Raw genomic sequence first — 26,477 nt, 5'->3', positions numbered from 1 at the left:
TGGAGCTTGCAGTGAGCTGAGGTCACGCCACTGCACTCCAGCCTGTGCAACAGAGCGAGATTCCATGTCAAAAAAAAAAAAAAAGAATTGAATGCATGGTCGGTCTCAAAAAGATATCTGCACACCCATTTTCATAGCAGCATTATTCACAATAACAAGAGGTAGAAATAACTCAAATGTCCATTAATAGGTGAATGGATAAACAAAATGTGATATACACACAAAATAAAGTATCATTCAGCCTTAAAAAAGGAAGTAAATACTGTCACGTGCTCCAACATGGATAAACCTTGTGGACATTATGCTAAGTGAAATAAGCCAGTCCAAAAAACCAAGTATTTTATGATTCTACTTGCATGAGGTATCTAAAGTAGTCAAATGCAGAGAAAAAGGAAGAAGGATGGTGGTTATCAAGGGCTGAAGGGAGAAGAAAAAGGGGACATACTGTTTAATGAGTAGAGAGTTTCAGATATGCAAAATGAAGAAGTTCTAGAGATTGGTTTTACAAAAATGTGTATACTGAACTCGATTGAACTATATGCTTAAAAATGATTAAGATGGTATATTTCATGTTATTTTTTTACAATTAAGAAAAAAAAAAAGAGTTACCACATGACCCAGCAATTCCATTCCTGGCTATATACCGAGAAATGAAAACATATGTCCACACAAAAATGTGCACATGAAAGTTCATAGCAGCATTATTAATAGCTGAAGAATGGAAACAACTCAAATGCCCATCAACTGATGAAGGAATAAACAAATGTAATATATCCATACACTGGAACATTTTTTGGCCATAAAAAGAAACAGAACTACTGATGATATATACCGCAACATGAGTGAACCTTAAAAACATCATGTTACGTGAAAGAAACAGACACCAAAGGCTACACATTATGTGACTTGATGTATATGAAATCTCCAGAACAGGAAAGTCCCTGAAGAAAGCAGCTTGATGGCTGCCTAAGGCTGAGGGGAAGGAAGGAATGGAGGAGTGACTGCTAACGGGAATGGGGTTTCTTTTTGGGATAATGAAACGGCCCTGGGATTAGATAATGATGATAGTTGCACAGCCTTTTAAATATAATAAACACCACTGAATTTACTTTGGCTTTCTATTTTTATTTGTTATTATTTTTAGAGAGGTGTGGGAGGTCTCACGATGTTGCCCAGGCTGGTCTAGACTCAAACAATCCTCTGACCTCAGCCTCCTAAGTGGTAGAATTCCAAGTGTGAGCCACCACACTCAGCCAATTGTATACTTTAAATCAGTGGTCCCCAACCTTTTTGGCACCAAGGACCAGCTTTGTGTTAGACAATTTTTCCATAGACCAGGAGTGGGGGGATGGTTTTGGGACGATTCAGATGCATTACATTTATTCTGCACTTTATTTCTATTATATCATAATATATAATGAAGTAATTACACAACTTATCAAAATGTAGAATCAGTGGGAGCCCTGAGCTTGTTTTCCCGCAACCAGATGGTCCTGTCTGGGTGTGATGAGAGACAGGGACAGATCATCAGGCATTAGATTCTTATAAGGAGTACACAACCTAGATCCCAGTGTGGTCAACATGGTGAAACTCTGTCTCTACTAAAAATACAAAAGTTAGCCAGGTGTGGTGGCAGGTGCCAGTAATCCCAGCTACCTGGGAGGCTAAGGCAGGAGAATCACTTGAATGTGGGAGGCAGAGATCGCAGTGAGCCAAGATCGCACCACTATACTCTAGCCTGGGCAACAGAGCAAGACTCTGTCTCAAAAAAATAAACAAAAAAACAAAGGAAAAAAAACATAAATGGAGTTTCACTCGTTCCCCTGCCGCTCATCTCCTGCTGTGCAGCCCAGTTCCGGTAACAGTCCTTGGCCCAGGGTTAGGAACCCCTGCTTTAAATGGTGAATTTTATATGTGAATTATATCTTAATTTTTAAAAAGGCAGATGCACTGATTTGGAAAGCATTACTTGGTTCAATGACCTCAGGTTATTTTCCTCTTCAGCCCAAGAAAGGTAGTATAACCCCTTTTTTCTCATTTTCCTATAAAGGACTTACCATACCACTTGGGGTCTAATAGCTACTCACAGATCCCCTCTGTTTCTGGGTGTGCCAAGTCACACCTCCACAGCTCCTTTATCTGAAGGGGCTACTATACTGACCCAGACCCGGCCAGTCCAGACACTGACAAGCATGTACATCCACAGCAGCCAAAGAACTGGGCTCAAGCCATCCTTACCTCAGGTTCTCTGGGAACCAGGCAGGTGTAAAGATCAACCTGTTGGCCTCACACAGTGGCTATCATTTCTTTTCCTAGGTAGTATCCACCAAACTAATTAAGGACTGGGTCCACAGCTACCTGGAATCAAGAAGAAACCCAGAGAGACTGTCCATCTTCCATCCTCCCACTGGGATAGAGACAGAAAGTTTGAAACTAATATGGGTAAACAGAAAGGGCAAATTCACAATGAGGGAGGCAAAGGCCCTTATAATTGCTAACCACAAAAAAGGGTTGTTATTTCTCTGTACTCTCCCTGCAGATGAGAATATCTAACCTTCCCGGTGGGCAACTTTTAGAAATCAATCTGATGTATTTATACTCTGTACATTGTTGGAGGACATTTAAAATGGTACACAACTTCTTTTAAGACAACTTTGCAATACACAAAATTTTAAATGTACATATTCTTTGACCCAGCAATTCTATTTCCAGTAACTTATCCTAAAAATATACTTGTACAAGGTACAGAGATCTGTATGTAAGGCAATTCACTGCAGTAATATTTCTAGAAGCAGAAGACTAAAAACCACATAAATATCTATTAATAAAAGATTTGTTAAATAATATTCAGTTACATGGAATATTATAATGTCATTAAAAAGAATATGCTGGCCAGGCACAGTGGTTCACATCTGTAATCCCAGCAATCTGGAAGGCCAATGCAGGAGGACCACTTGAGTCCAGGAGTTCAAGACCAGCCTTGGGAGGTTGAGGCTGCAGTGAGCCGTGATCATGCCACTGCACTCCAGCCTTAGTGACAAGTGAGATGCTGTCTCAAAACAAACCAAAACAAACAAAAAAGCCTGGTGTGCTGGTAATTTCCATTTATCAATCTGGGTGCTAGTTACATGGATGTGCTCAGCTTGTGAAAATTAATTAGTTGAGTTGTACATTTGACATATTCACATTCTTCTATGTATATTATACCTCAATAAAATATTAAAAAGAATGTAACAGACCTACTTGTACTGATACAGAATGTTCTTTAAAATATTAAGTGAAAAAAAATCATGGTGCAGAAGAGTATGTATTGCATGTTACTATTTTTGTGTTAAACCACAGATAGATATAAATGCCTATACATAAATAGATGCCTTGGAAGAACACACAAGTAACTAAACATGCAATGGTTATTACGGGAAAGGGAAAGTGCAGAACTGGAAGTTGAGAGTGAGAGAAAGATTTATTTTTCACTTTATGTATCCTTTATTCCAATTTTCATCTGTTACCATGCATATTTATTCCTTTTACAATGACAAAATCTAGTCTAGGCAGTCAAAAAGGGCTCCCTTTCCTCCCTGGGTACCAGGCTGCTACTCTGGAACAATTTGCTGCAATTTGTGCTGTGAATCAGCACCCAGATACTTGACAGGGGGAGGCAGTGTGGTTTATCAGAAAGGTAATTAGTGGTGGTTTGCTATTCTAGAAAGTGAAAGGACATAATAAGCCTATACTCTGAAATATGAAGTGGATTTGATTCCCGAATCCACCCAGTTCTAGCTATGTGATCTCAGTTATTTGACCGCTCCTTGCCCCATCTGAGAAATGAGGATACCACTAACAGGGTTCTTATGATGATTAATAATAATATAAATGCATGTAAAGCACGTAGCATGATACTTGAAGTGTGGCTGGCACTCAAGGATTAATTTTGCTATTCTTCTCCAAAAATAACTTGTTTGCAGACTGGGAAGTCAGGAGTTAGGGGTTACAGAAAAACAGTGACTGATTAAAAGACAAAGATGGGCTATAAGACCAAGGAAAACGTTACCTTACCAGCAACATCAGAATAGATAAGGAGGCCTTAGTCTGGGAAGATAACTCAAAACCTTTTAGTACAAGGAGAGAGAGAACCGAAATGAAAAAGAATAAGCCTGGTAGAAACAGAACAGCAAAGAAAAAAGAATAGACTTTAGAAGTTGGGGCAAGAGGTCAAAGACTAGAGAGTAGTAGCGACTAAACTTTGATGCTGACAAAAAATACACTAGTAGAGGAACTAGGGCATAGTTTTCTTGAGATCTCTCTCCCTATCCTTTTCCGTCCTCGCTCCTTCTTGATCAAAAATAATAATTTAGCTGATTCTTTCCAGTGGCTTTACCTGAATCTCAATACAGTAAAGTCAGCATTCTCTTGAACTAACAGGAAAACTTGGCAAATGCCTCAAAGACAACCCTGAAAGCTAGAAAGGTAGGAGAAAATATTCTCTCTGGGGCTTGCCCGGGGACCTCCAGGACAGGCTTAAAAGGCTGACAGATCAGGGCAATAGAACAGAAAATTAGCTGAAACATAAAAGCACCAGGGATGACAAATCTAGCTTTGAAGAATGTCACCTTATACTTCCCATTTGCTCCACAAATACCCAGTGGGCTTATAAACACTTTTTCAGAGCAGTACGAAGCCTGGGGAGATTATTTCTGTGTAATAAAAATTAAGACCAAAAAAAATCCTCAAACAAACCAAAAAAAAAAAAGGATTAAAACAAGTTTCCTAGCATAGCTTTAAAAAGGGATTTGCACAGACAGACTGAGACAGAACAATCAAAAACTACAGACTCCAAACCTGGCATCAGCTGTAAGAAAGGGAGGTTTTTGTTGTTGTTGTTGTTGTTTTCAGATGGAGTCTCACTCTACTGCCCAGGCTGGAGTGCAATGGCATGATCTCGGCTCACTGCAACCTCTGCCTCCCAAGTTCAAGCGATTCTTCTGCCTCAGCCTCCCTAGTAGCTGGGATTATAGGCATGTGCCACCACATCCAGCTAATTTTGTATTTTTAGTAGAGATGGGGTTTCACCATGTTGGCCAGGCTGGTCTCCAACTCCTGACCTCAGGTGATCCACCCACCTTGGCCTCCCAAAGTGTTGGAATTACAGGCGTGAGCCACTGCACCCAGCTAGAAAGGGAGGTATTTTACCTCACCACCAGATGCCTCCTTAAGAATAAAATAAATTACAGGTATGCCTTACAATCTGACTGTTCTTTTCTACACCTAGGAACCAAAGAGACATGGATAAATTTGAGATACCCCTCATTATCTGAAACTCAGAAACTATGCATATTTGGATTAACACTTTACTGTCTGAACTTACTATATACAAAATCTTTCCATCCACATTCAAGAGCTCAACAGATTCAATAGCAAGGAATACTTACATGAAGTGTTTGGTGTAGTAGTGAGAAATCTTTAACCAACTACAGCTTTCATGCTGCCGTTGTCTAGGTATGAAAACTACAAAGCAGAGAGGCACACTGGTCTCACAAAGCTTTAAAAACTCTCTAGGCCAAACTTGTCAAGTTCTTTCAAAATATAAAATGAAACAACAACAACAACAACAAAAAATCCACATTCAGAAAACATCTCCAATCCAAAGAAAGAAAGTGGGACTGAGTAGACCTGTCACTCCATAAATCTATCATTGATTAAAACCAGGAGCTGAGCCAACTTCACTTTGCAGTCTACAAGAAGCAATCAGGAGTGCTCAGCAAGGAAAGCTGGACTAATTGGCACCCCAGGAAGGAGACAAGACATACTAAATAAACAGTTTATTCTTGAGAATCTCATATGTAGGTAATTGATTAAGCACCGTTTACAGATATTGTAAAACTAGAATCACTATTACTAGAATAGTTATTTCCTACAAGGAAAGTCTGAGGTGACACAAAACAGTTCAACGGGCATTTCCTGAGGTTAAAGTCACTTGGATAATCTAACAATAAAGATTTCAGACCTGAAGCATGACCAGTCACATTTATCTTGTTCAAAGCAGCTTACATTCAAGTTGCAAGACAGATCACAAGCATCTCTCTCTACTGCTACGCTCTTCATGCCAAATGGCTGATTTGATTTCAAAAAAGAAAAAGACTGGGGGGAAAGAATTCTGATTTTTAATTACCTCCAGCTTCTTTGAAGAAAGTATTCACCAGCACGAGAAAAGGTTTTAAACTCTTATGCTAGGCTTCTTCACATGTTAAATGGCATAAAATCACAACCATCTTCAAAGAATGTGAGGTATCAACTAATAGTGAAATGCTTCGAAACTAGTGAAGGCAAAACCTTGCCACCCTAAAGAAATCTTAATTTCGTTCCGTTGTTTTTTTTTTTTTTTTTTTTGAGACAGTCTTGCTCTGTCATTCAGGCTGGAGCACAGCGGCGCAATCTCAGCTCACTGCAACCTCTGCCTTCCGGGTTCAAGCGATTCTCCTGCCTCAGCCTCCCTAGTAGCTGGGATTAACAGGCGTGCACCACCACGCCCAGTAATTTTTTGTGTTTTTAGTAGAGATGGGGTTTCACCATGTTGGCTAGGCTGACCTAACCTCAGGTGATCTGCCCACCTTGGCCTCCCAAAGTGCTGGGATTACAGGCATAAGCCACTGCACCCAGTTTCGTTACTTTCATAAAAGCAGCAAGGAAACAAAGTACATTAATCTAGTGGAAACAGATGTGCTACGAAAGAGCTATCTTTCAAGTAATCAATTTAAGATGTCGTTGACCTCTCAATTCTATGGTCTTAGTTACGGCAACACTGAAAAATCTCAACCCCTTGGTTAAGATTCCATTCAACATTCATTCACTCAACAGATTTTAACTGAGTGCCCTTACTGTGTACATGATATATGCTAGGTGCTGTCACAAAATTAAAGATGTCATTGTTGTCCTCCAGATGCTTACACTGCTCTCAAGGATGTTACACATACAATTATATAAGGCACACTGTATTATCAAAGATAAAAACTGCAATGAGTTCAGGAAAAAAAGAAAGCACTTCCTAAAGGAAGCAATGTCTGAACCATAAGCCTGAAAGCTGGATCGGGTTCCAATAAAGTCAGAAAAATTAAGAACTCCAGAGAGAATAAACAGTTTGAATGAAGAAAGATAAACATCCTTTCTCCACTTATGTTAAGTACAGAAAACTAAGAGTACCAAATAAGTCTAATCAAATTTGAGCAAAAGTAATATTTTGCAATTCTCTAGAAATAATTGTTTCCTATCTACACAATCCTTAAAAAACTTTAAAAAAAAATTTTTTTTTTTGAGTCTCCTCTGTCACCCAGGTTGGAGTGTAACAGTGCAACCACAGCTCACTGCAACCTCTGCCTCCCAGGTTCAAGCAATTCTCCTGCTTTAGCCTCCCAAGTAGCTGGGACTACAGGCACGCACCACCAAACCCAGCTAATTTTTTGTATTTTTGGTAGAGATGGGGTTTCGTCATGTTGCCCAAGCTGGCCTTGAACTCCTGAGCTCAAGGGATCCACCCACCTTGCCCTCCCAAAGTTCTGGGATTACAGGTGTGAGCCACTGTTCCTGGCAAAAATCGATTTTCAAGTTTCTCAAATAACTAAGTCCATAAAATACTGCAGAGGTATTAACTTGAAAAGCCAGATCTGTCTTTCCAGAACAATTTACAAAGAAAAAAAGTTATCATGGTGACATGCATGTCATGCTTACATTTAAACAGGGTTTTACAAATAGCATGGGGGAGAAGAGCGAAAACTGGTTTTAGAATGAGACAGACTTGGGTTTTGAAACTCAGCTCTACTGCTTACTAGCGGTTTGACTTTCAAAAGTTCCTTCTCTGAAAGGCGGTTTCCTTATCTGTAAAAAGGGAGACAACTACTCTGTAAGCAACTCCGCATAGGGACAGAATGTATATTACAGCATTCTTAATATAGAAGGTACTTAACGTTTCCATTAGTTTCTTTAATAAGGGAAGTAATAATTAATAATAAGCTATTTCACAAGCTGGAATTCTACAACAAAACTGATCATTCAATCAGTATCATACTAGATCAAAATTAGAAAGTAACTGACCCAGAGTATCATGTAAACCTTTATACCTCACCACTTTATATATTATTACACTAGCCTATAGGTACAGAGACTGTCTTCTAAACCACTGGTGAGCATGGTACAAAAGCCATTGCCTGTGACATACTGTACCTTTTGGTTTGATTTCTCTTCCCTTGAATGGTTAAAACGTGTAAGCTAACACAAACCTGTCACAGTCCGCTGGCCATCACTTAGGTTATTCCACCACTTGTTAATCTAAAACAGACGGAAAATTGCGTATCACCATATGGGAGAAACTTCAGGCTACAAAAATGAAAAACCAGAAGAAAATGCCTTACACATAAAAGAGGAATTCGTCTTCTGTAAAAATCACTAGTGGAGACAGACAAAATAAATACGTGGTAGAATGGAAAAGGCATGTGTTTTATAGTCAGGGAGCCCACATTCTCCACAAAGAACCACTGGATAGCTCTGGAACCTCAGACAATTATTTCTAAACTTCAGTTTCCTGACACATGAAATGGGACAATAATAGGTACCTAGCAGTGTCGTCACAAGGAATAACAATAATGTAAAGCCCCTAGCACACTTGCAGATACAGACAGGTACCAAGGAAGTGATTATTCATACCAAAGTCCTATGTTTTAAAATTCTGAGAATATTGTCTGCTAAACTGCACGTTTTTAAAGATGCAGTAATGGTACTGGAGTTTAATAAATAGAGGAGGGTCCTAATTTTTCAGGGATACATGTTGAAAGTTTTATGGATGAAATATGCCTAGAATTTGCTTTACAATAATACAAGGGTGGAAAGGGAAGGGGAAAAAAAGGGAAATAGATGAAAAAAAAAATTGGCCCTGTGTTGGGGAACACTGAAACTGGATGATGATTCATCATACTATTCTCTCTACATTTGTATCTGCTTGAAATTTTCCATGATTAAAGTTTTAAAATAAAAATATATTCTAACTATGAAATTAAACCAGAATCTGTTATTTAAAAAAAATCCAAGGTGAAAGAAACTACAGATTAGTATGTATAATTCTATTTCTTTTCTTTTTAAGAGACAGGGTCCCCCTATGTTGCCAATGCTGGTCTTGAACTCCCGGGCTGAAGCAATCCTCCCATCTCGGCCTCCCAAAGTGCTGGGATTACAGGTGTGAGCTGCTGCACCCAGCCAATTCCATTTCTATAATTATAATTACACTGTGTATGAGCTCCCAGATCTTACTTCATATATAGTGGCACAAAAGGGGTTCCCAGGACTTTCATGTTTCCATGTTAAATTTATTTATTGTTTCAAACTTCTTTAATGGGCATAGGTTTTATACATTAAACCTATCATTTAATTCTATTATAAACAAATCAATCTTTATATGAAGATTATGTATACTGTTTGCATCATTTTTCACCATTCTCAAGAACCATTTGGGTGCATTTGGATATCAAAACTTCATGTGCAGACATGTGCTGAAAACCTAAAGCTTTGTAAGAGATCCCGGATAATGGAATAGGTCAGTTTTACTATCTTCTCAAATACAAAGTTATTGTCATTTTCACCTGCAAATATTATCCACTGTTCTGGCATGAAGCCTAACACAGAAAGGGCTCATGCTTCTTGAATGTGCCCATGGGAAAACAAGGAGGAATGAATCCCTTTCCCTACTTAGAGAAAACTCAAAACATCACTAGTAAAAAGAAAATGCAAGGCTTTCTTCTCAGGCCCTTGCTGGCTGGGATCACATTGTTCCAAGGAAGGGGAAAAGTAAAGGAGATATCAACCCACTCGCCTGATTGGAAGGGCAATGAGTCATAAAAAACAAAAGTGCCTGAAAACCAAATGGGCCTGAAAACACATATTAACTAAAATCGCAGTGTTCAGTATGTATTGACGAGTAAAAGAAATAAAATATTTATATGTTTTATCTGAAAGCAAACATTTTTAAGAAATCAGTTAAGAAGAAAGAGAGCCATCAACTTGCATATAAAGTAAATAAAAAGCTCTAAAAGCTCCGTTTTTTTTTTTTTTTTTTTCCGCATTTCATCTCGAACAGACACTTAATAGCAGGTATTTACCACAGGTGTGTAAATATCATGTCACTGAGAAACATTTAAAACTTCTCTTGGGGCCAGGCACAGTGGCTCACGCTTGTGAAATTCCAGCACTTTGGGAGGCCAAGGTGGGAGGATCACTTGAGGCCAGAAGTTTGAGATCAGCCTGGGTAACAAAGTGAGACTCTTGTCTCCACAAAAAATGAAATAACTGGCCCAGCGTGGTGGCACATGCCTGTAGTCCCAGCTACTCAGGAGTCTGAGACGGGAGGACTGCTCAGGCCCAGGAGTTTGAGGCTTCAGTGAGCTATGATCCCATTACTGCACTGAAGCCTAGGTGACAGAGTGAGACCCTGTCTCTTAGAAAAAAAAAAAAAAAATCACTTGCTAGCTCTATCCCTAAGACATATATATTTTGAAAAATTCCCTGCAGTTCAAACACGTACTCTAAAGTCGGGGTTCCCAACGCCCTGGCTGCTGACCACTAGTGGTCCGTGGCCTGTTAGAAACTGGGCCACAGAGCAGGAGGTGAGCAGTGGGAGAGCATCACCACCAGAGCTCTGCCTCCTGTCAGATCAGTGGCTGCATTAGAGTCTCATAGGAACGCAAACCCCACTGTGAGCTGCACATGTGAGGGATCTAGGTTGCACGCTCCTTATGACAATCTAATGCCTAATGATCTGAGGTGGAACAGTTTCATCCGATAACCATCTGCCCCTCTGCAACCCTGATCTGTGGAAAAATTTTCTTGCACGAAACCAGTCCCTGGTGCCAAAAAGTTTGGGGACTGCTGCTGTAAAGCAATTCATCAAGGTGATCCAAGTAAAACAGTGGCCTTTAAACTTTAGTAGAGCTGAGATCCACTGAGATCCTTAAACTTTAGTAGAGCTGAGACATCCTCCACACAGAAACATTAACAACTACTAACATTAATTTCTTCTTTTTTTTTTTTTTTTGGAGACGAAGTCTTGCTCTGTCGCCCAAGCTGGAGTGCAGTGGCACAATCTCTTCTCACTGCAACCTCTGCCTCTTGGGTTCAGGCAATGCTCCTGCCTCAGCTTCCTGAGTAGCTGGGGCCGCAGGTGTGTACCACTACATCTGGCTAATTTTTGTATTTTTAGTAGAGATGAGATTTCACTATGTTGGCCAGGCTGGTCTCGAGCTCCTGACTGCCTTGGCCTCCCAAAGTGCTGGGATTATAGACTTGAGCCACTGTGCCCGGCCAATATTAACTTTTTACAATTTTTTATTTATCTTTTTTGAGACGGAGTCTCATTCTGTCGCCCAGGCTGGAGTGCAGTGATGTGATCTCGGCTCATTGCAAGCTCCGCCTCCTGGGTCCAAGCAATTCTCCTGCCTCAGCCTCCTGAGTAGCTGGGACTACAGGCGCCCGCCACCATGCCTGGCTAATTTTTTGTATTTTTAGTGGAGACAGGGTTTCACCATGTTACCCAGGATCTTCTCAATCTCCTGACCTTGTGATCCGCCCGCTTCGGCCTCCCAAAGTGCTGGGATTACAGGCGTGAGCCACCGCGCCCGGCCAACGTTAACATTTTTAACAACTATCTGTGGCGATTTTTGATGCATATGAGTAGAGGAACAGAATTCTGGAACACTGTTAAATACAACACCAGACATATAAAACAGTAATAAATACTTACTGTGAAGAATTAGGTGCACTGATTTGACATCTATAAATCTGATGTTGCCATTAACTAAAAGCAGTTCATAAATAACCAGGCTTCAAAACTTGGGATTATTACCAGTAGAGTAACTATAGTAAACTATCATCTATAGTGTATTTCAAAATATCTAGTGGAGAACAATTCAAATATACCTAGCATAAAGATAAATGTTTAAGGTGACAGATATTCAATTACACAGATTTAATTATTACACATTATGTGAATGCACCATGTACACTGGTATCATGTGCATCTATTAAGTTTCAGTTTTTTAAAACTGTGATTAACTAGAAGAAAGAAAGCAGTGTTTATCTTTACCTCCTTTCTGAAGTCTCCTTCTTTTTGTGGTCTTATGCTATCCAACCAATCAGCTTTAATACCATCAAAATAACTCTGGACCCTGGATTTCAGTGATTCATATTGCCAAATAGCAGCTGATCCAAATGCACAGCCTGTAAACTATATAAAATTAGATATGTTACAAAATAGATTTAAGAGGGAAATAGATCTATACATATTTCCAAGGACAATACTTCATTGCCATTGCTTTTTACAAACCAACAGAAGGGAATACCTGGCACAGGGAAATCTAGTAAGTGAAAAGGGCTTTTTTTTTTCTTTTTTTTTTTTTGAGATGGAGTTTCACTCATCTCCAAGGCTACACTTCAATGGTGCAAACTGGGCTCATCGCAACCTCTGCCTCCTAGGTTCAAGTGATGCTCCTGCCTCAGCCTCTGGAGTAGCTGGGATTACAGGTACCTGCCCCTAGGCCCGGCTAATTTTTTTATTTTTAGTAGAGATGGGGTTTCACCATGTTGGCCAGAGAGGTCTCAAACTCCTGACCTCAGGTGATCCACCCACCTCAGCCTCTCGAAGTGCTGGGATTATAGGCGTGAGCCACCGTGCCCAGCCAAAAAAGACATTTTAATGTTTCTCATTTTATTAACTTCACAATACCCTAGGGCCTGTTTCCAGCTATAAATCCTCAAATAAAACTGAAAATACCAACTTAGCACTGCTTGAAATGCTGTACCAAATAAGGCCCATAAATTTATTCTCTAGGGCTTATATAAGCAAGCCAGAATTTAATAATAAAAGCAATTATTAAATTCAGACTCTACGCTGGGCGCAGTGGCCCACTCCTGTAATCCCAGCACTTTGGGAGGCTGAGGCAGGTGGATCACGAGGTCAGATCGAGACCATCCTGGCTAACACGGTGAAACCCCGTCTCTACTAAAAATACAAAAAATTAGCCGGGCGTGGTGGCGGGTGCCTGGAGTACCAGCTACTCAGGAAGCTGAGGCAGGAGAATGGTGTGAACCCGGGAGGCAGAGCTTGCAGTGAGCCGACATTGCGCCCCAGCACTCCAGCCTGGGTGACAGAGCGAGACTCCGTCTCAAAAAAAAAAAAAAAAAAAAAAAAATTCAGACTCTATAATCAGACTTCATGAGCCCAGCTCCTTCTCATGCCCCCTCCACCTGTCCTTACTTTAAGGGAGCCCAAATGGGACAAAGTACTTTAACACTGCATTTGTAGCAAGCAAGGTAACTCCTAGCAAAGTGAGCTCTTACCCCAACAGTAAAAAACAAAGGTTTTATGAGACTCCTTATAGGATACGGAGACGGATAAAAGACTGTTTCTTCCACAGGAGGAATCAAAGCACTTCTCCTGTATGCTTCACCACTTGTCCCTGTGTCTGATCTTCGAGGTTCAACCTTCCTGGGTGCTTTTCTGAATCCGCATTTTTGCTGAATAAAGAAGTTAAACCTATGGGGCAAAAATAACAGATGAGAAACACAGTGGCATCTTGCAAACATCGACTTCTATGAACCTCCACTTGGCCTGCATCATCATCATCTCAGTTTCTCACTCTACAGTCCAAAAACAGCCAAGACTCCTACTCTCAGACAGAAATCAAAGTCACAAAATTCAACCTTTCTGGAAAAGGTGACACACAAACTACAGCAACTTCAGAGATACTACTTTGGGCTATTACTTTATATCAGTCAGCAAAATAATTTGTATCCATCCTCCACACAGAAAGAATCTGAAGAACTGGTAAAAAGCTAGAGAACTCTACATTGTCTGTTTCTTTTTCTTTTCCTTTTTTTTTGAGACAGGGCCCCTCTCTGTCACTCAGGCTAGAGTACAATTACTCCCTCCCTCTGTTGCCCTGTGGTACGATCATGGTTCACTGCAGCCTCCACGTCTCAGGTTCAACCGATCCTCCTGCCTCAGCCTCCCAAGTAGCTGGTACTATAAGTGTGGGCTACCACACTGTTAATTTTTGTACATTTTGTAGAGTCGGGGTTCTGCCATGTTGCCCAAGTTAGTCTCAAACTCCTGGGCTCATGCAATCCTTCTGCTGTGGCCTCCCAAGGTGCCAGGACTATAGGCATGAGCGATGGTGCCCCACCAGTTGTCAGTTTCAATCAGAATGACTTCTGGTTTTTTTGTTTAAAGTTTGGTCAATTTCTGGAACAAATATTTAAACGTATTGTCCTTGAAGCCATTCCAAATTCAAATAATTATTTTATTTCATAAGTATTGACCATTATAAATTAATACACTCTTCCCACCTCTCGCCTTCTTTATTTCACTGTTTTGGGGACATCCACCAAATTATTTGTGAGTTGTTACCCCAGCAGTAAAAAAAATTTGTTGTTTGAGTCTTTACAGCTTGACCTCCTCAAAACATCTGACACTACTGATGATGCCTCCTAATCCTAGCTTCTGTAACAGCATTTCCTACTCTTCGAATTCATCTTTAACTCTCAGTATCTTCCCCTTTTCCTCTACCCTAGTTCCTCTACCCCATTCAAACTCAACTCATATAAATTCTTGCAACAGTCTTCTTTTTCTTTTGTAAAACTGTAACTCTTGCAGGTCACAAAGCAAAGATCCCTTCCTGTTTGTACCCTGAACATATTATCCCTTCTTCTTCTTATTTTGAGACAGAGTCTTATTCTGTCACCCAGGCTGGAGTACAGTGACACAATCTTGGCTCACTGCAACCTCTGCCTGCAGATGCAAGTGGATTCTCCTGCCTCAGCCTCCCTAGTAGCTGGGATTATAGGCACACACCACCACACCTGGCTAATTTTTGTATTTTTAGTAGAGATGGGGTTTCACCATGTTGGTCAGGCTGGTCTCGAACTCCTGACCTCAGGTGATCTACCCGCGTTGGCCTCCCGAAGTGCTGGGATTACAGGCATGAGCCACCACGTGCCTGGCTATCCCTTATTATTATAAGGGATAATAATGCATATTATTATGTAAGGAAGTAAGGGATATTATAATATCCCTTCTAGAAGGAATAGTATGTTGAAGGATATTATATATATAATACAACGAATAATATTCAGTGAGGAGTATCATAACATATTATCCCTTCTACTAGCCTCAAAGCTCCTCAAAAGCAGAGTTCAGGCAGGTCTTTTGTCTTTGTATCCCAGCCCCTAACACAAGCTATTTGGTTGAATTTTTGTGGCCTCAATGACTTCTAAGCAGGTAAATGATTCACATTTATTTTAGTCCTAACCTCAACTTTCTACTCTGGTATTTCCAACTCTATATTGAATAATGCTACTTGGATATGCTCCCCATTACTTTAAAACCAACATATTCAAAATAGAACTAACTCATTCTCCTGTATAAACCCTTCCATTTTCTGACATACTCTTTCAGTAGGACCAGAGTTCTCTCAGTTACTGAGGTTAAAAATCTACGCTGGGGGCCAGGCACAGTGGCTCACGCCTGTAATCCCAGTACTTCGGGAGGCCGAGGCAGGTGGATAAGGAGGTCAGGAGTTTGAGACCAGCCTGGCTAATATGGTGAAACCTCGTCTCTACTAAAAATACAAAAGTTAGCCGGGTGTAGTGGCACACACCTGTAGTCCCAGCTACTTGGGAGGCTGGGGCAGAAGAATCGTGTGAACCTGGGAGGCAGAGGTTGCAGTAGCCGAGATTGTACCATTGCTCTCCAGCCTGGGTGACAAAGCGAGACTTCATCTCAAAAAAAAAAAAAAATCTAGGCTGGGCACGGCAACTCACACCTGTAATCCCAGCATTCTGGGAGGCCAAGGCAGGCAAATCACTTAAGGTCAGGAGTTCAAGACCAGCCTGGCAAACACTGGGAAACCCCATCTCTACTAAGAATACAAAAATTAGCTGGGCGTGATGGTGTGCACCTGTAATCTCAACTACTCACGAGGCTGAGGCACAAGAAGTGCTTGAATCTGGGAGGTGGAGGTTACAGTGAGACAAGATCACATTACTGCACTCCAGCCTGGGTGACAGAGTAAGACCCTGTCTCAAAAAAAAAAAAAAAATATATATATATATATACACACACATATATATATGTATGTGTGTCATTTTGGAGTTATCTTTCCTTTATTCATATTCAATTAAAAGCCAACTCTACCAAAAATACTTTTAAAATTCCTGGTCTAGTCCCTTATCTCATGCCTGGATCATGGCAACAGTTTCCTTTACTTCAAACACTTGAACCTGTTGCATGTTCTTCTAACCTCACATTGCTTTTCCTCAACATTCAATAGTTTCTCAAATGACCTTTTAGAAGGCCAAAAATCTCTTCCTAATTCTAATGCAACTCCTTAGTTCATCCCTTCTGGCCTGGAATACGCCACAATTTCCTAGCAGATCTCCTTGCTTCCAATACTGCCCCACTCCAAGTGCATCCTTCACACTGTATTAAGAACAAATGTAACGTTCCCTGCAATAACTTTTCATCACCCCATCAAACTCAGCACACATCCCTTAAATCTGACCCCTTCCTCTCTCTTGCCACTTTCTCCCTCCACCACCTCAAATTCTCTCTATACCTGTTATATCGACTTTCTTGCAGTTCCTGTGATCTGCTTTGCTCTCTTACCTATGATAATGCTACTCATATTTTGGTATACATTTCCCTTTAACTTTTTTGGGCCCTTCAGATTTCAGTTAATATATCTCTTCCTCCAGGAAGTCTTCCCTAGCTGCCCCGGGCTGGGTACATCTCTCCTCTGCACTTCTAGAGTTCCAAAGCAGTTTTTAAATACTTCTCTCCATTACTGCCCATGCCTCCATTAGATTATAGTTTTATATTCATTATATCTCTACCACCAAGTCTAGTCCCCAACAAAATAATTGTTAGAATAAAAAAGGGATCAAAAAATGACTTAGTTTTATTCTGAATAACTCAAAGTAAGATGGTACCATACTCAAAGTAAGGTGGTACTACACTCAAAGGTGGTACTATACTCAAAGTAAGGTGGTACTAATCAATAAGATAAGGAAAATTGGAAACCCCAAAATTGGCAACTGGGAGATAAGAGACGAACAATTCCATCTGGGGTACTGCTTAAAATGCTTGCAGTCACGGCAGCTTTATTCCTCTAGCTAAAAACTGAAACTTAAATTTCCATTAACAGGAGAAATTCTGTGGTATATTCATATAATGGAGTACTACACTTGGCCAAAAAAAAGGGGGGGTGGGGCGGGGAGAACTAATAATACATCATGGATAACTCCAAAAACTTTTGGCAAAAGAAGTCAAACACAAAAAAGTGCATAATATGTGATTCTGTGATTTCCATTGCTAAGAAGTTGACAGACACAGTGACCTGTAATGACAAATATCAGATGAGCGATTGCTGGAATGAGTGGGGCTTGACAGGAAAGGAGCAAGAGGAAACTTTCTGGGATGATGGCAACCTATCTTGATTTAGGTGATAGTCACACAGGTGTATACATTTATCAGAATGCACTGGCTGTGCATTTAATACTTATACATTTTACTATATGTAAATTACATCTCAATAAAGTATTTTAAAGATGCTCATAGGACATCCAGGTGGAGGTATCTTAATGAGCATTTTGGAAACAAACGTAACTCAGAATGATGGTATAGCTGCTACTACTATTACTTGCCTAGAATGCCTTTTTTTAAATTTTTTTTCTTTTTTTTGAGACGGAGTTTCGCTCTTGTTGCCCAGGCTGGTGTGTAACGGTGTGTTCTTGGCTAACTGCAACCTCCACTTCCCAGGTACAAGCGATTCTCCTGTCTCAGCCTCCCAAGTAGCTCAGATTACAGGCATGCACCGCCACACCTGGCTAATTTTTTTGTATTTAGTAGAGATGAGGTTTTTTACCATGTTGGCCAGGCTGGTCTCGAACTACTGACCTCAGGTAATCCACCCATCTCGGCCTCCCAAAGTGCTGGGATTACAGGTGTGTGCCACCATGTCCTGCCTAAGAATGCCCTTTCTTTTCAACACAGAGTCCACTCCTCAATTCAACTCAGAAATCACATAGTGAGGTAAGTGATGATAAAGCAATTTGACTTGAGATTTTAAATTCAGAATTTATACTTCCAAATAAGTGATATTCCTTTCAAAGAAACCTATTACAGAAAGAGCAGAAAAGGTTTGAATAAGTTCATCTATCTTGGAAAGTTATGAACTTATTCAACCAATGGTACTGTTGCTCTAAATAGCTCTTAACTCCCTTCAGAGCCTGTTACTAGTCTTATAATGAATATCCTTTAGCAAACTCTGTTGAATAGCTAATCCCAAATCTATTTCCAACCCTTTCCCTTTGCCTGCTTTTTCTGTAATAGGAAATATCTTCACTTTTCCAGCCTCCTCTATAGCTAGTGGTAACCATATCACACAGAATTATGGCCAAATGAAACATAAGATTTTTTCAGGAGCCTCTTGCAAAGGTTTTGCTCACCTGATAAAAATGGACACGTCACTGATGTCAAGCACACCCCCTTTTTCCTGCCTTAAATAAGGATATAATGCCTAGAGATGGAGCAGTCATCTCAAATGCTAAGAGAAAGGCCAAGAGATTCAGACACTAACCACTGACATTTTTGAGCCACTGAGCACTAAGACACTACCCACTTACCTCCCATCATCCTATATTTGGTAAATAACTCTCCCTCTTATTTAAACCACCACCAGTTTATTTACTTCCAAATGTATTCCTGGTATAATTTTTAAAGTGGCAGATGTTAACCTTCTGCAACCAGATTTGATTTTTTATTAAAGATCCCAAAGTAACTTGGAGATAGGTCTAGTAAGTAAAGTTGCAATTAATTAATCAAAACAAGTAATGTCATTTTGGGGCAAAACAAAGGTATATCATAAAGTAATAGGAATATATTTACCATAAACAGGACAAGTTAACAGCCAGGCATGGTAGCTCACACCTGTAATCCCTGTAATCCCAGCACTTTGGGAGGCTGAGGCGGGAAGATCACCTGAGATCAGGAGTTTGAGACCAGCCTGGCCAACATGGTGAAACTCCACCTCTACTAAAAATACAAAACTTAGCTGGGTGTGGTGGTGCACGCCTGTAATCCAAGCCGAGGCAGGAGAATCTCTAGAACCTGGGAGGCGGAGGTTGCAGTGAGCCGAGATCACGCCACTGCACTCCAGTGTGACAGAGCTCCTGGGCAACACAGCAAGACTCTGCCTCAAAAAATAAATAAATTCATTAATTACCTAAAGATGGCAAGTTGTAACCCAGTAATGTTGGTTCCTAGCATTGGTCATGTACTGGACCAAGAAATACAGAGAATAAGAATCCTCTGTATTTCCAACAGCTGAATACTACACAAATAATTCTAATAAAAAATTATTTCTGTCACCAATTCACTTAAAATTTCGAAGCACAAGTTTTAAAAGGAACATAAACACACTAGGTTGGGAATCTGGACTTGAAGCAAAGTCAGATCTTTTTGCCTAAAATATTCACCTCGAGGATCTCACCAGAAATGTGTGTCAAGCTGAGGACACTAAGAGTATATTACACAAGCTGGCCCCAGGGTTAAGTTATCAGATGCAGTATACACATACTGAATACATCACACACAGGCATACCTCGATTTACTGTATTTCACAGATATCTCAAGTGCGTTACAAAAATTGAAGGTCTGTGGCAACCATACATCTCACTTGTCTTTTGGCACCATTTTTCCAACACCATGTGCTCACTTGGGGGCTCTGTGTCACATTTTGGTAATTCTCCCAACACTTTAATTTTTTCTTCTCTGTTACGGTGATTTGTGATCAGTGACCTTTGATGTTACCACTGAAATTGTTTTTCATGACCATATGAAACACTGAACTTAATAATGCTGCGTAGGTTCTGACTGCTCTACAAACCAGCCATTGCCCATCTTTCCCTCTCCTTGGACCTCCCCATTCCTTGGAACACAACAATATTGAAATTGGGTCAATTAATAACCCTATAGTCACTGCTAAGTGTTCAAGTGAAAGGAACAGTCCCATGTCTCTCGCTTGAAATCACCAGAAACCTTTTTTTTTTTTTTGAGATAGAGTTCCGCCTATCACCCAGGCTGGAGTGCAGTGGCGTGATCTTGGCTCACTGCAACCTCCGCCTCCTGGGTTCAAGCAATTCTCCTACCTCAGTCTCCCAAGTAGCTGGAATTACAAGCACCCACCACCATATCCAGCTAATTTTTGTATTTTTAGTAGAGACGGGGTTTTGCCATGTTGACCAGGCTGGTCTTGAACTCCTGACCTCAGGTGATCCGCCCGCCTCAGCCTCCTAAAGTGCTGGGATTACAGGCGCGAGCCACCACACCCAGCCAACTAGAAATAATTAAGCTTATGAAGAAGTCATGTCAAAAGCTGAGATGGGCCAAAAGCTAAGACTCTGGCACAAATAGCCGACTTGTAAATACAAAGAAACAATTCTTGCCGGGCATGGTGGCTCACAGCTGTAACCCCAGCACTTTGGGAAGCTGAGGCAGGAAGATCACTTGAGTTCAGGAATTTGAAACCAACCTAGGCACCATAGTGAGAGCCTGTCTCTACAAAAAAATTTAAAAATTAGCCAAGTGTGGTGGCTTGCACCTATAGTACTAGCTACTTGGGAGGTTGAGGTGGGAAGATTGCTTCAGCTCAGGAGGTCAAGGTTGCAGTGAGCTACAAATGCACTACTGCACTCCAACCTGGGTGACAGAACTGGACTCTGTCTCAACAACAACAGCAAAACTACTGAAGGAAATTTTAAGTGCTACTCCTGAGAAGAGAAAAATAGTAGGTCGGGCGTGGTGGCTCACACTTGTAATCCTAGAACTTTGGAAGGCAGAGACGGGCGGATCACCTGAGGTCAGGAGTTCAAGACCAGCCTGGACAACAATGTGACACCCCATCTCTACTAAAAATACAAAAATTAGCCTGGTGTGACGGCGGGCACCTGTAATCCCAGCTACTGTGGAGGCTGAGGCAGGAGAATCACTTGAACGTGGGAGGTGGGGGCTGCAGTGAGCCGAGACTGTGCCACTGTACTCCAGCCTGGGTGACAGAGCAAGACTCCATCTACCCCGCCCCCCCACACACACACACAAAAAGATAAACAGTAAGAAAGCAAAACAGCCTTATTGCCAACATGGAGAAAATTACAGTGGTCTCAATAGAAGATCAAATCAGCCACAACATTCCCTTAAGCCACAGCCAACCCAGAGCACGACTAACTCTCTTCAATTCTATGAAGGCTGAGAGAATTGAGGAAGCTGCAGGAAAAGTCTGAAGCTAGCAGAGGTTGGTTCATGAGGTTTAAGGAAAGAAGCTGTCTCTATAACATACAAGAGCAACTTGAAGCAGCAAGTGCTAATGTAGAAACCGCAGCAACTTATTAAGAAGATCCTAAGATGAAGGTGGCTATACAAAACAGATTTGCAAAGTAGACAAAACAGCCATCTATTGGAAGAAGATGCCATCTAAGACTTTCATAGCTATAGAGAAGAGGCAATGCCTGGCTTCAAAGCTTCAAAGGACAGGCTGACTTCATTAGACACTAATGCCATTGGTGACTAGGTTGAAGCCAATGCTCATTTACCATTCTGAGAATCCTAGAACCCTTAAGAATGATAGTAAACTACTCTGCCCGTGCTCTATTAATCGAACAACAAAGCCTAGATTACAGCACACCTGTTTACAGCATGGTTTATGGAATACTTTTTGTCTATTTTTACTTTTTGAGATGGAGTCTCACTCTGTCACCCAGGCCGGAAGTGCAGTGGCGCGATCTCAGCTCACTAAAACCTCCACCTCCCAGGTTCAAGTGATTATCCTGCCTCAACCCTCCAAGCAGCTGGGATTACAGGCACCTGCCACCACGTCCAGCTAATTTTTGTGTTTTTAGTAGAGACGGGGTTTCACCATGTTGGCCAGGCTGGTCTTGAACTCCTGACCTCAGGCGATCCACCCACCTTGGCCTCCCAAAGTGCTGGGATTACAGGAGCGAGCCACCGTGCCCAAACGGTTTACCAAATATTTTAAGCCCAATGTTGAGACCACATGCTGAGAAAAAAAATTTCTTTCAAAATATTACTGTTCATTGACAGTGTGTCTGGTCACCCAAGAGCTCAGATGCAGAGGTACAAGAAGATGAATGTTGTTTTCATGCCTGCTAACACAACATCCATTCTGCATCCACACACATCAAGGAATAATTTCAACCTTCAAGTCATATTATTTAAGATTTAAGAAATACAGTTTGGTCCCCCCCCCCCATGAAATACATTTTGTAAAAAAAAAAAAAAGAAAGAAAGAAAGAAAAAGAAATGCATTTTGTAAGACAAGAGCCACAGAGTGATTCTTCTGATGGATCTGGGCAAGGTAAACTGAAAAGGTTCTGGAAAGGATCTACCATTCTGGATGTCATCGGGAACATTCATGATCCATGAGAGGAGGTCAAAATATCAACATTAACAGGAGTTTAGAAGAAGTTGATTACAACACTCAATTATGACTTTGACGGGCTCAAGACTTCAGTGGAGGAAGTAACTGCAGATGCGGTAGAAATAGAAACAGAACTAAGGGCTGGGTGCAGTCACTCATACCTGTAATCCCAGTACCTTGGGAGGCCGACGTGGGCAGATCACCTGAGGTCAAGAGTTCAAGACCAGCCTGGACAACATGGTGAAACCCCATCTCTATTAAAAATACAAAAAAACCTAGCCAGGCGAGGTGGCGGGTGCCTGTAGTCCCAGCTACTCGGGAGGCTGAGGCAGGAGAATGGCATAAACCTGGGAGGCAGAGCTTGCAGTGAGCCAAGATCCGGCCACTGCACTCCAGCCTGGGCGACAGAGTGAGACTCCGTCTCAAAAAAAAAAGAAATAGCAAGAGAACTAGAATTAGAAGTGGAGCCTGAAGATGTGACTGAATTGCTGCAATCTCATGATCAAACTTGAACAGATGAGAAGTTGCTTCTTATGGATGAACAAAGAAAGTGGTTTCTTGAGATAGAATCTACTCCTGTTGAAGATGCTGTGAACAACTGTTGAAAGGACAACAAAGGATTTAGATTACATAAACCAAGTTGATAAAGCAGTAGCACGGTTTGAGAGGATTTACTCCTACTTTGAAAGAAGTTCTGTGGATAAAATGCTATCAGACAGCATCACATGCTACTGAGAAATCTTTTGTGAAAGGAGGAGTCAATTAACATGGCAAACTTCATGTTGTCTTATTTTAAGAAATTGCCACCACTACTCCAAACTTCAGTAACCACCACTCTGATCAGTCCGCAGCCATCAACAGAGGCAAGACCCTCCACCAGCAAAAAGATTACGGCTCACTGAAGGCTCAGAGTATCATTAGAATTTTTTAGTAATAAAGCATTTTTAAATAAAGGTATCCACATCTTAACAAACCACTCTAAAATGCACTGGCTTAAAACCGTAATTTAATACTTTTTTTTTTTTTTTGAGACAGTGTCACCCAGGCTGGAGTGCAGTGGCATGCTCTCAGCTCACTGCAACCTCCACCTCCCAGGTACAAGCAATTCTCCTGCCTTAGCCTCCCGAGTAGCTGGGACTACAGGTATACACCACCACATCTGGCTAATTTTTGTATTTTTAGTAGGGATGGGGTTTCACCATATTGGTCAGGCTCGTCTCAAACTCCTAAGCTCAAGTGATCCATCTGCCTCGGCCTCCCAAAGTTCTGGGATTACAGGTGTGAGTCACCACACTCAGCCTACTTTTTCTTGTTTTTAAAGAGATGGGTTCTTGCTATGATGATCAGGCTGGTCTGGAACTCCTGGCTTCAAGTGATCCTCCCATCTTGGCCTCCCAAAGTGCTAGGGTTATAGGCATGAGCCACCATGCCTGGCCTAAAACTGTAATTTATTATTTCTCATGATTCTCTAGGTTAGCTGCCCCCAACTGGGGACCGATTCCACTGGTCTCACCTGGATCACTCAATGCAGCCAGTACTCTTGACTGCTTAATCAGAGCTGGAGAGTCTAAGATGGCCTCACTCGTACCTGGAGCCTTAGTGCTGGTTGTCTGCTGCCTCTTTCTCCACCCAGTCCTTGGTGTTCAGTAGTCTAGCGGGGGCTTCTACCATGACAAAGGGAGTGTTCCAAGTGGGCAAAGGCAAAAGCTGCAGGGTCTTCTGAGGCTGCCTCTGGACCTTGCACAATATTACTTCCACCACATACTACCAGTCAAACAAAGCCACAAGTCCAACCCAGCTCCAAGGAATGGGGAAGCTGACTCCAACTTTGGATGAGAAGAACTACAAAATATTGTGGCCATAGTTTTTTAACTACCACACTAGATGTGGCAGAGGCAGTCATGCTTCCTAGTCTAGAGCAGTAATTCTCAATTCTGGCTATACATTAGAACTGCCGGGTGAGCTCTTAAAAGTCCTACACCATGGTTCTACCTCATATCAATTAAATTAGAATCTCTAGGACTGGGCCCAAGGCCTCAGTAGTTGTAAGATCTCCCCGGGTGATTCTCATGTGCCGCCAGAGTCGAGATCTATTCATACCACAGGTTTGGGGAAACTTTAGTCTACATACAGATCACCTGGAAGTCTCATTAAAAACATTCTAATTTAGTAGGTCTGGGGCAAGGTGAGTCTGAAATTTTGCATATCTAAACAAGCACCTAAATTAGGGGTTGTCAAACTATGGCCTATAGAGTGGATTTGAGCCTCCAACTAAAAATGGTTTTTACATGTTTAAAGGGTTGTTTAAAAGGAAAGCGGAAGAATATGTGACAAAGACCACATGCGGTCATATTTTCTATCTGACCTTTTACAAACTAAGTTTACCAAATCCCTGTCCTAGATGATGCCCAAACTGCTAGTTCATGAACCACTTGGAATAGCAAGGAGCTAGAACCCAATTCCTCACTCTTCCAACAATACTTGTACTTAAATTAGAATCGTTTGTTGTCCCACAGATTAATCCTATGTAGGTAATAAAACAAAGAATTCCAATACAAATGCTACACTAGGACTGGCTCCCAGCATCTATGCCCTCTTCTCCCTTTCCAAACCATACCCTAGAATTTCCAGCTACTTCGTTTGATTAGATACACCAAGCCCACGATTGACTTAAGCCAACTTTCACATCCCATTCCCTGGCAACTTCAAGGGATTCAAGGATGGGCACCTGTCTCAAGTTAGGCCAACCTGGTCCAATGAAATTCAATTTCAAGATTTTGTTTGTGATAACAGAGAAGACAACTTTTTTTCTGCTAGATTTGCACCTAAAAATGTAGAGCCCCAAGAGCTGCTGGCAGCCATCTTATAACCACAAGGAGATAGCATGCTGAGAGAATAAAGCCAACATTTAGGAAGCAGAGACAAGCCAAGGAGAAAATGGTGTCTGGTGACAATTTGAGACACTGGACTTATCTCACTAGAAGCCAGTCCTACCTCTACATTTTTGAACTGCATAAACCAATAAATTCCCCTAATAATTTAGGTCAGTTCGAGTTTCATTTTCTATTGGCATAAGGATGCTTTTAGATATAGTATGTTTATTACATATTATATAAGGTACATTTTCTTTTTGGTGAGCTTTCATTTTAAATTTCCTTTTTTTTGCGGGGTGGGGGGGGTTGGTCCTCACTCTGTTACCCAGGCTGGAGTGCAGTGGCACTATCACAACCGCACTGCAACCTCTGCCTCTCGAATTCAAGTGATTCTCCTGCCTCAGCCTCCCAAGTAGCTGGGATTACAGATGGCTGCCATCAGGACCGGCTTTTTCTTTTTTCTTTTTTTTTGTATTTTTAGTAGAGATGAGGTTTCGCCATATTGGCCAGGCTAGTCGCAAACTCCTGACATCAGGTGATCTGCCTGCCTCAGCCTCCCAATGTGTCGCCCAAAGTGCTGCCAAAGGATTACAGGCGTGAGCCACTGCACCCAGCCTTAAATTTCTTAAAGTGTGAAACAAGGAAAAGCATAATATCTCTAATTGCAAATGTCTGTGATCTTATTCACAGGTTTAGGTTATTCACCTCTTCCTAATTGGATGGGTATGTAAGATTGGAAAAATAAATTACCTACCAGAATAAGTTGGAAAACAAAGTGAAGTGCTGCAATAAAATGGATGGGAATGGGAAAGAGGGTCCCTTGAGGCATATACCAACTCACGAAGGCAGGCCTGCCTTGACCCTGCTGCTTTGGTCCTTCTGCCAGTAGCTGGTGATTTGTGGAAGCAATCAAATGTGCTCAAAGTGGGAGGATGTCATGAATACTTAAGTTGTCACCAGCCACACAGTTATGGTTCAGTTTTTTTTGTTGTTTCTTTCTGTTTTTAAGACAGAGTTTTGCTCCTGTTGCCAGGTTGTACAATGGTGTGATCTCGGCTCACTGCATCCTTCGCTTCCGGGG

The 26,477-nt window shown here is 41.3% G+C and overlaps 1 protein-coding gene across 1 annotated transcript in view; it reads right to left on the bottom strand.

Annotated features, from left to right (window-relative positions):
* The window catches only part of PARL (presenilin associated rhomboid like), a 52,972-nt gene that overhangs the window by 22,291 nt on the left and 4,204 nt on the right, over positions 1-26,477 (bottom strand). Inside the window, exons 2-4 of the mRNA XM_007971945.3 lie at positions 13,372-13,567; positions 12,119-12,259; positions 8,271-8,319 (exon numbers count right to left, since the gene is read on the bottom strand). Coding sequence (XP_007970136.1) covers positions 8,271-8,319; positions 12,119-12,259; positions 13,372-13,567 — 386 coding nt within the window. The remainder of the gene's footprint in view (positions 1-8,270; positions 8,320-12,118; positions 12,260-13,371; positions 13,568-26,477) is intronic.

Source organism: Chlorocebus sabaeus, chromosome 15 (genome assembly GCF_047675955.1).
Source record: "Chlorocebus sabaeus isolate Y175 chromosome 15, mChlSab1.0.hap1, whole genome shotgun sequence".
NCBI classification, from domain to species: domain Eukaryota; kingdom Metazoa; phylum Chordata; class Mammalia; order Primates; family Cercopithecidae; genus Chlorocebus; species Chlorocebus sabaeus.
The sequence above is the reverse complement of the archived record's forward strand: the minus strand, read 5'-3'. Positions and strand labels throughout refer to the sequence as shown.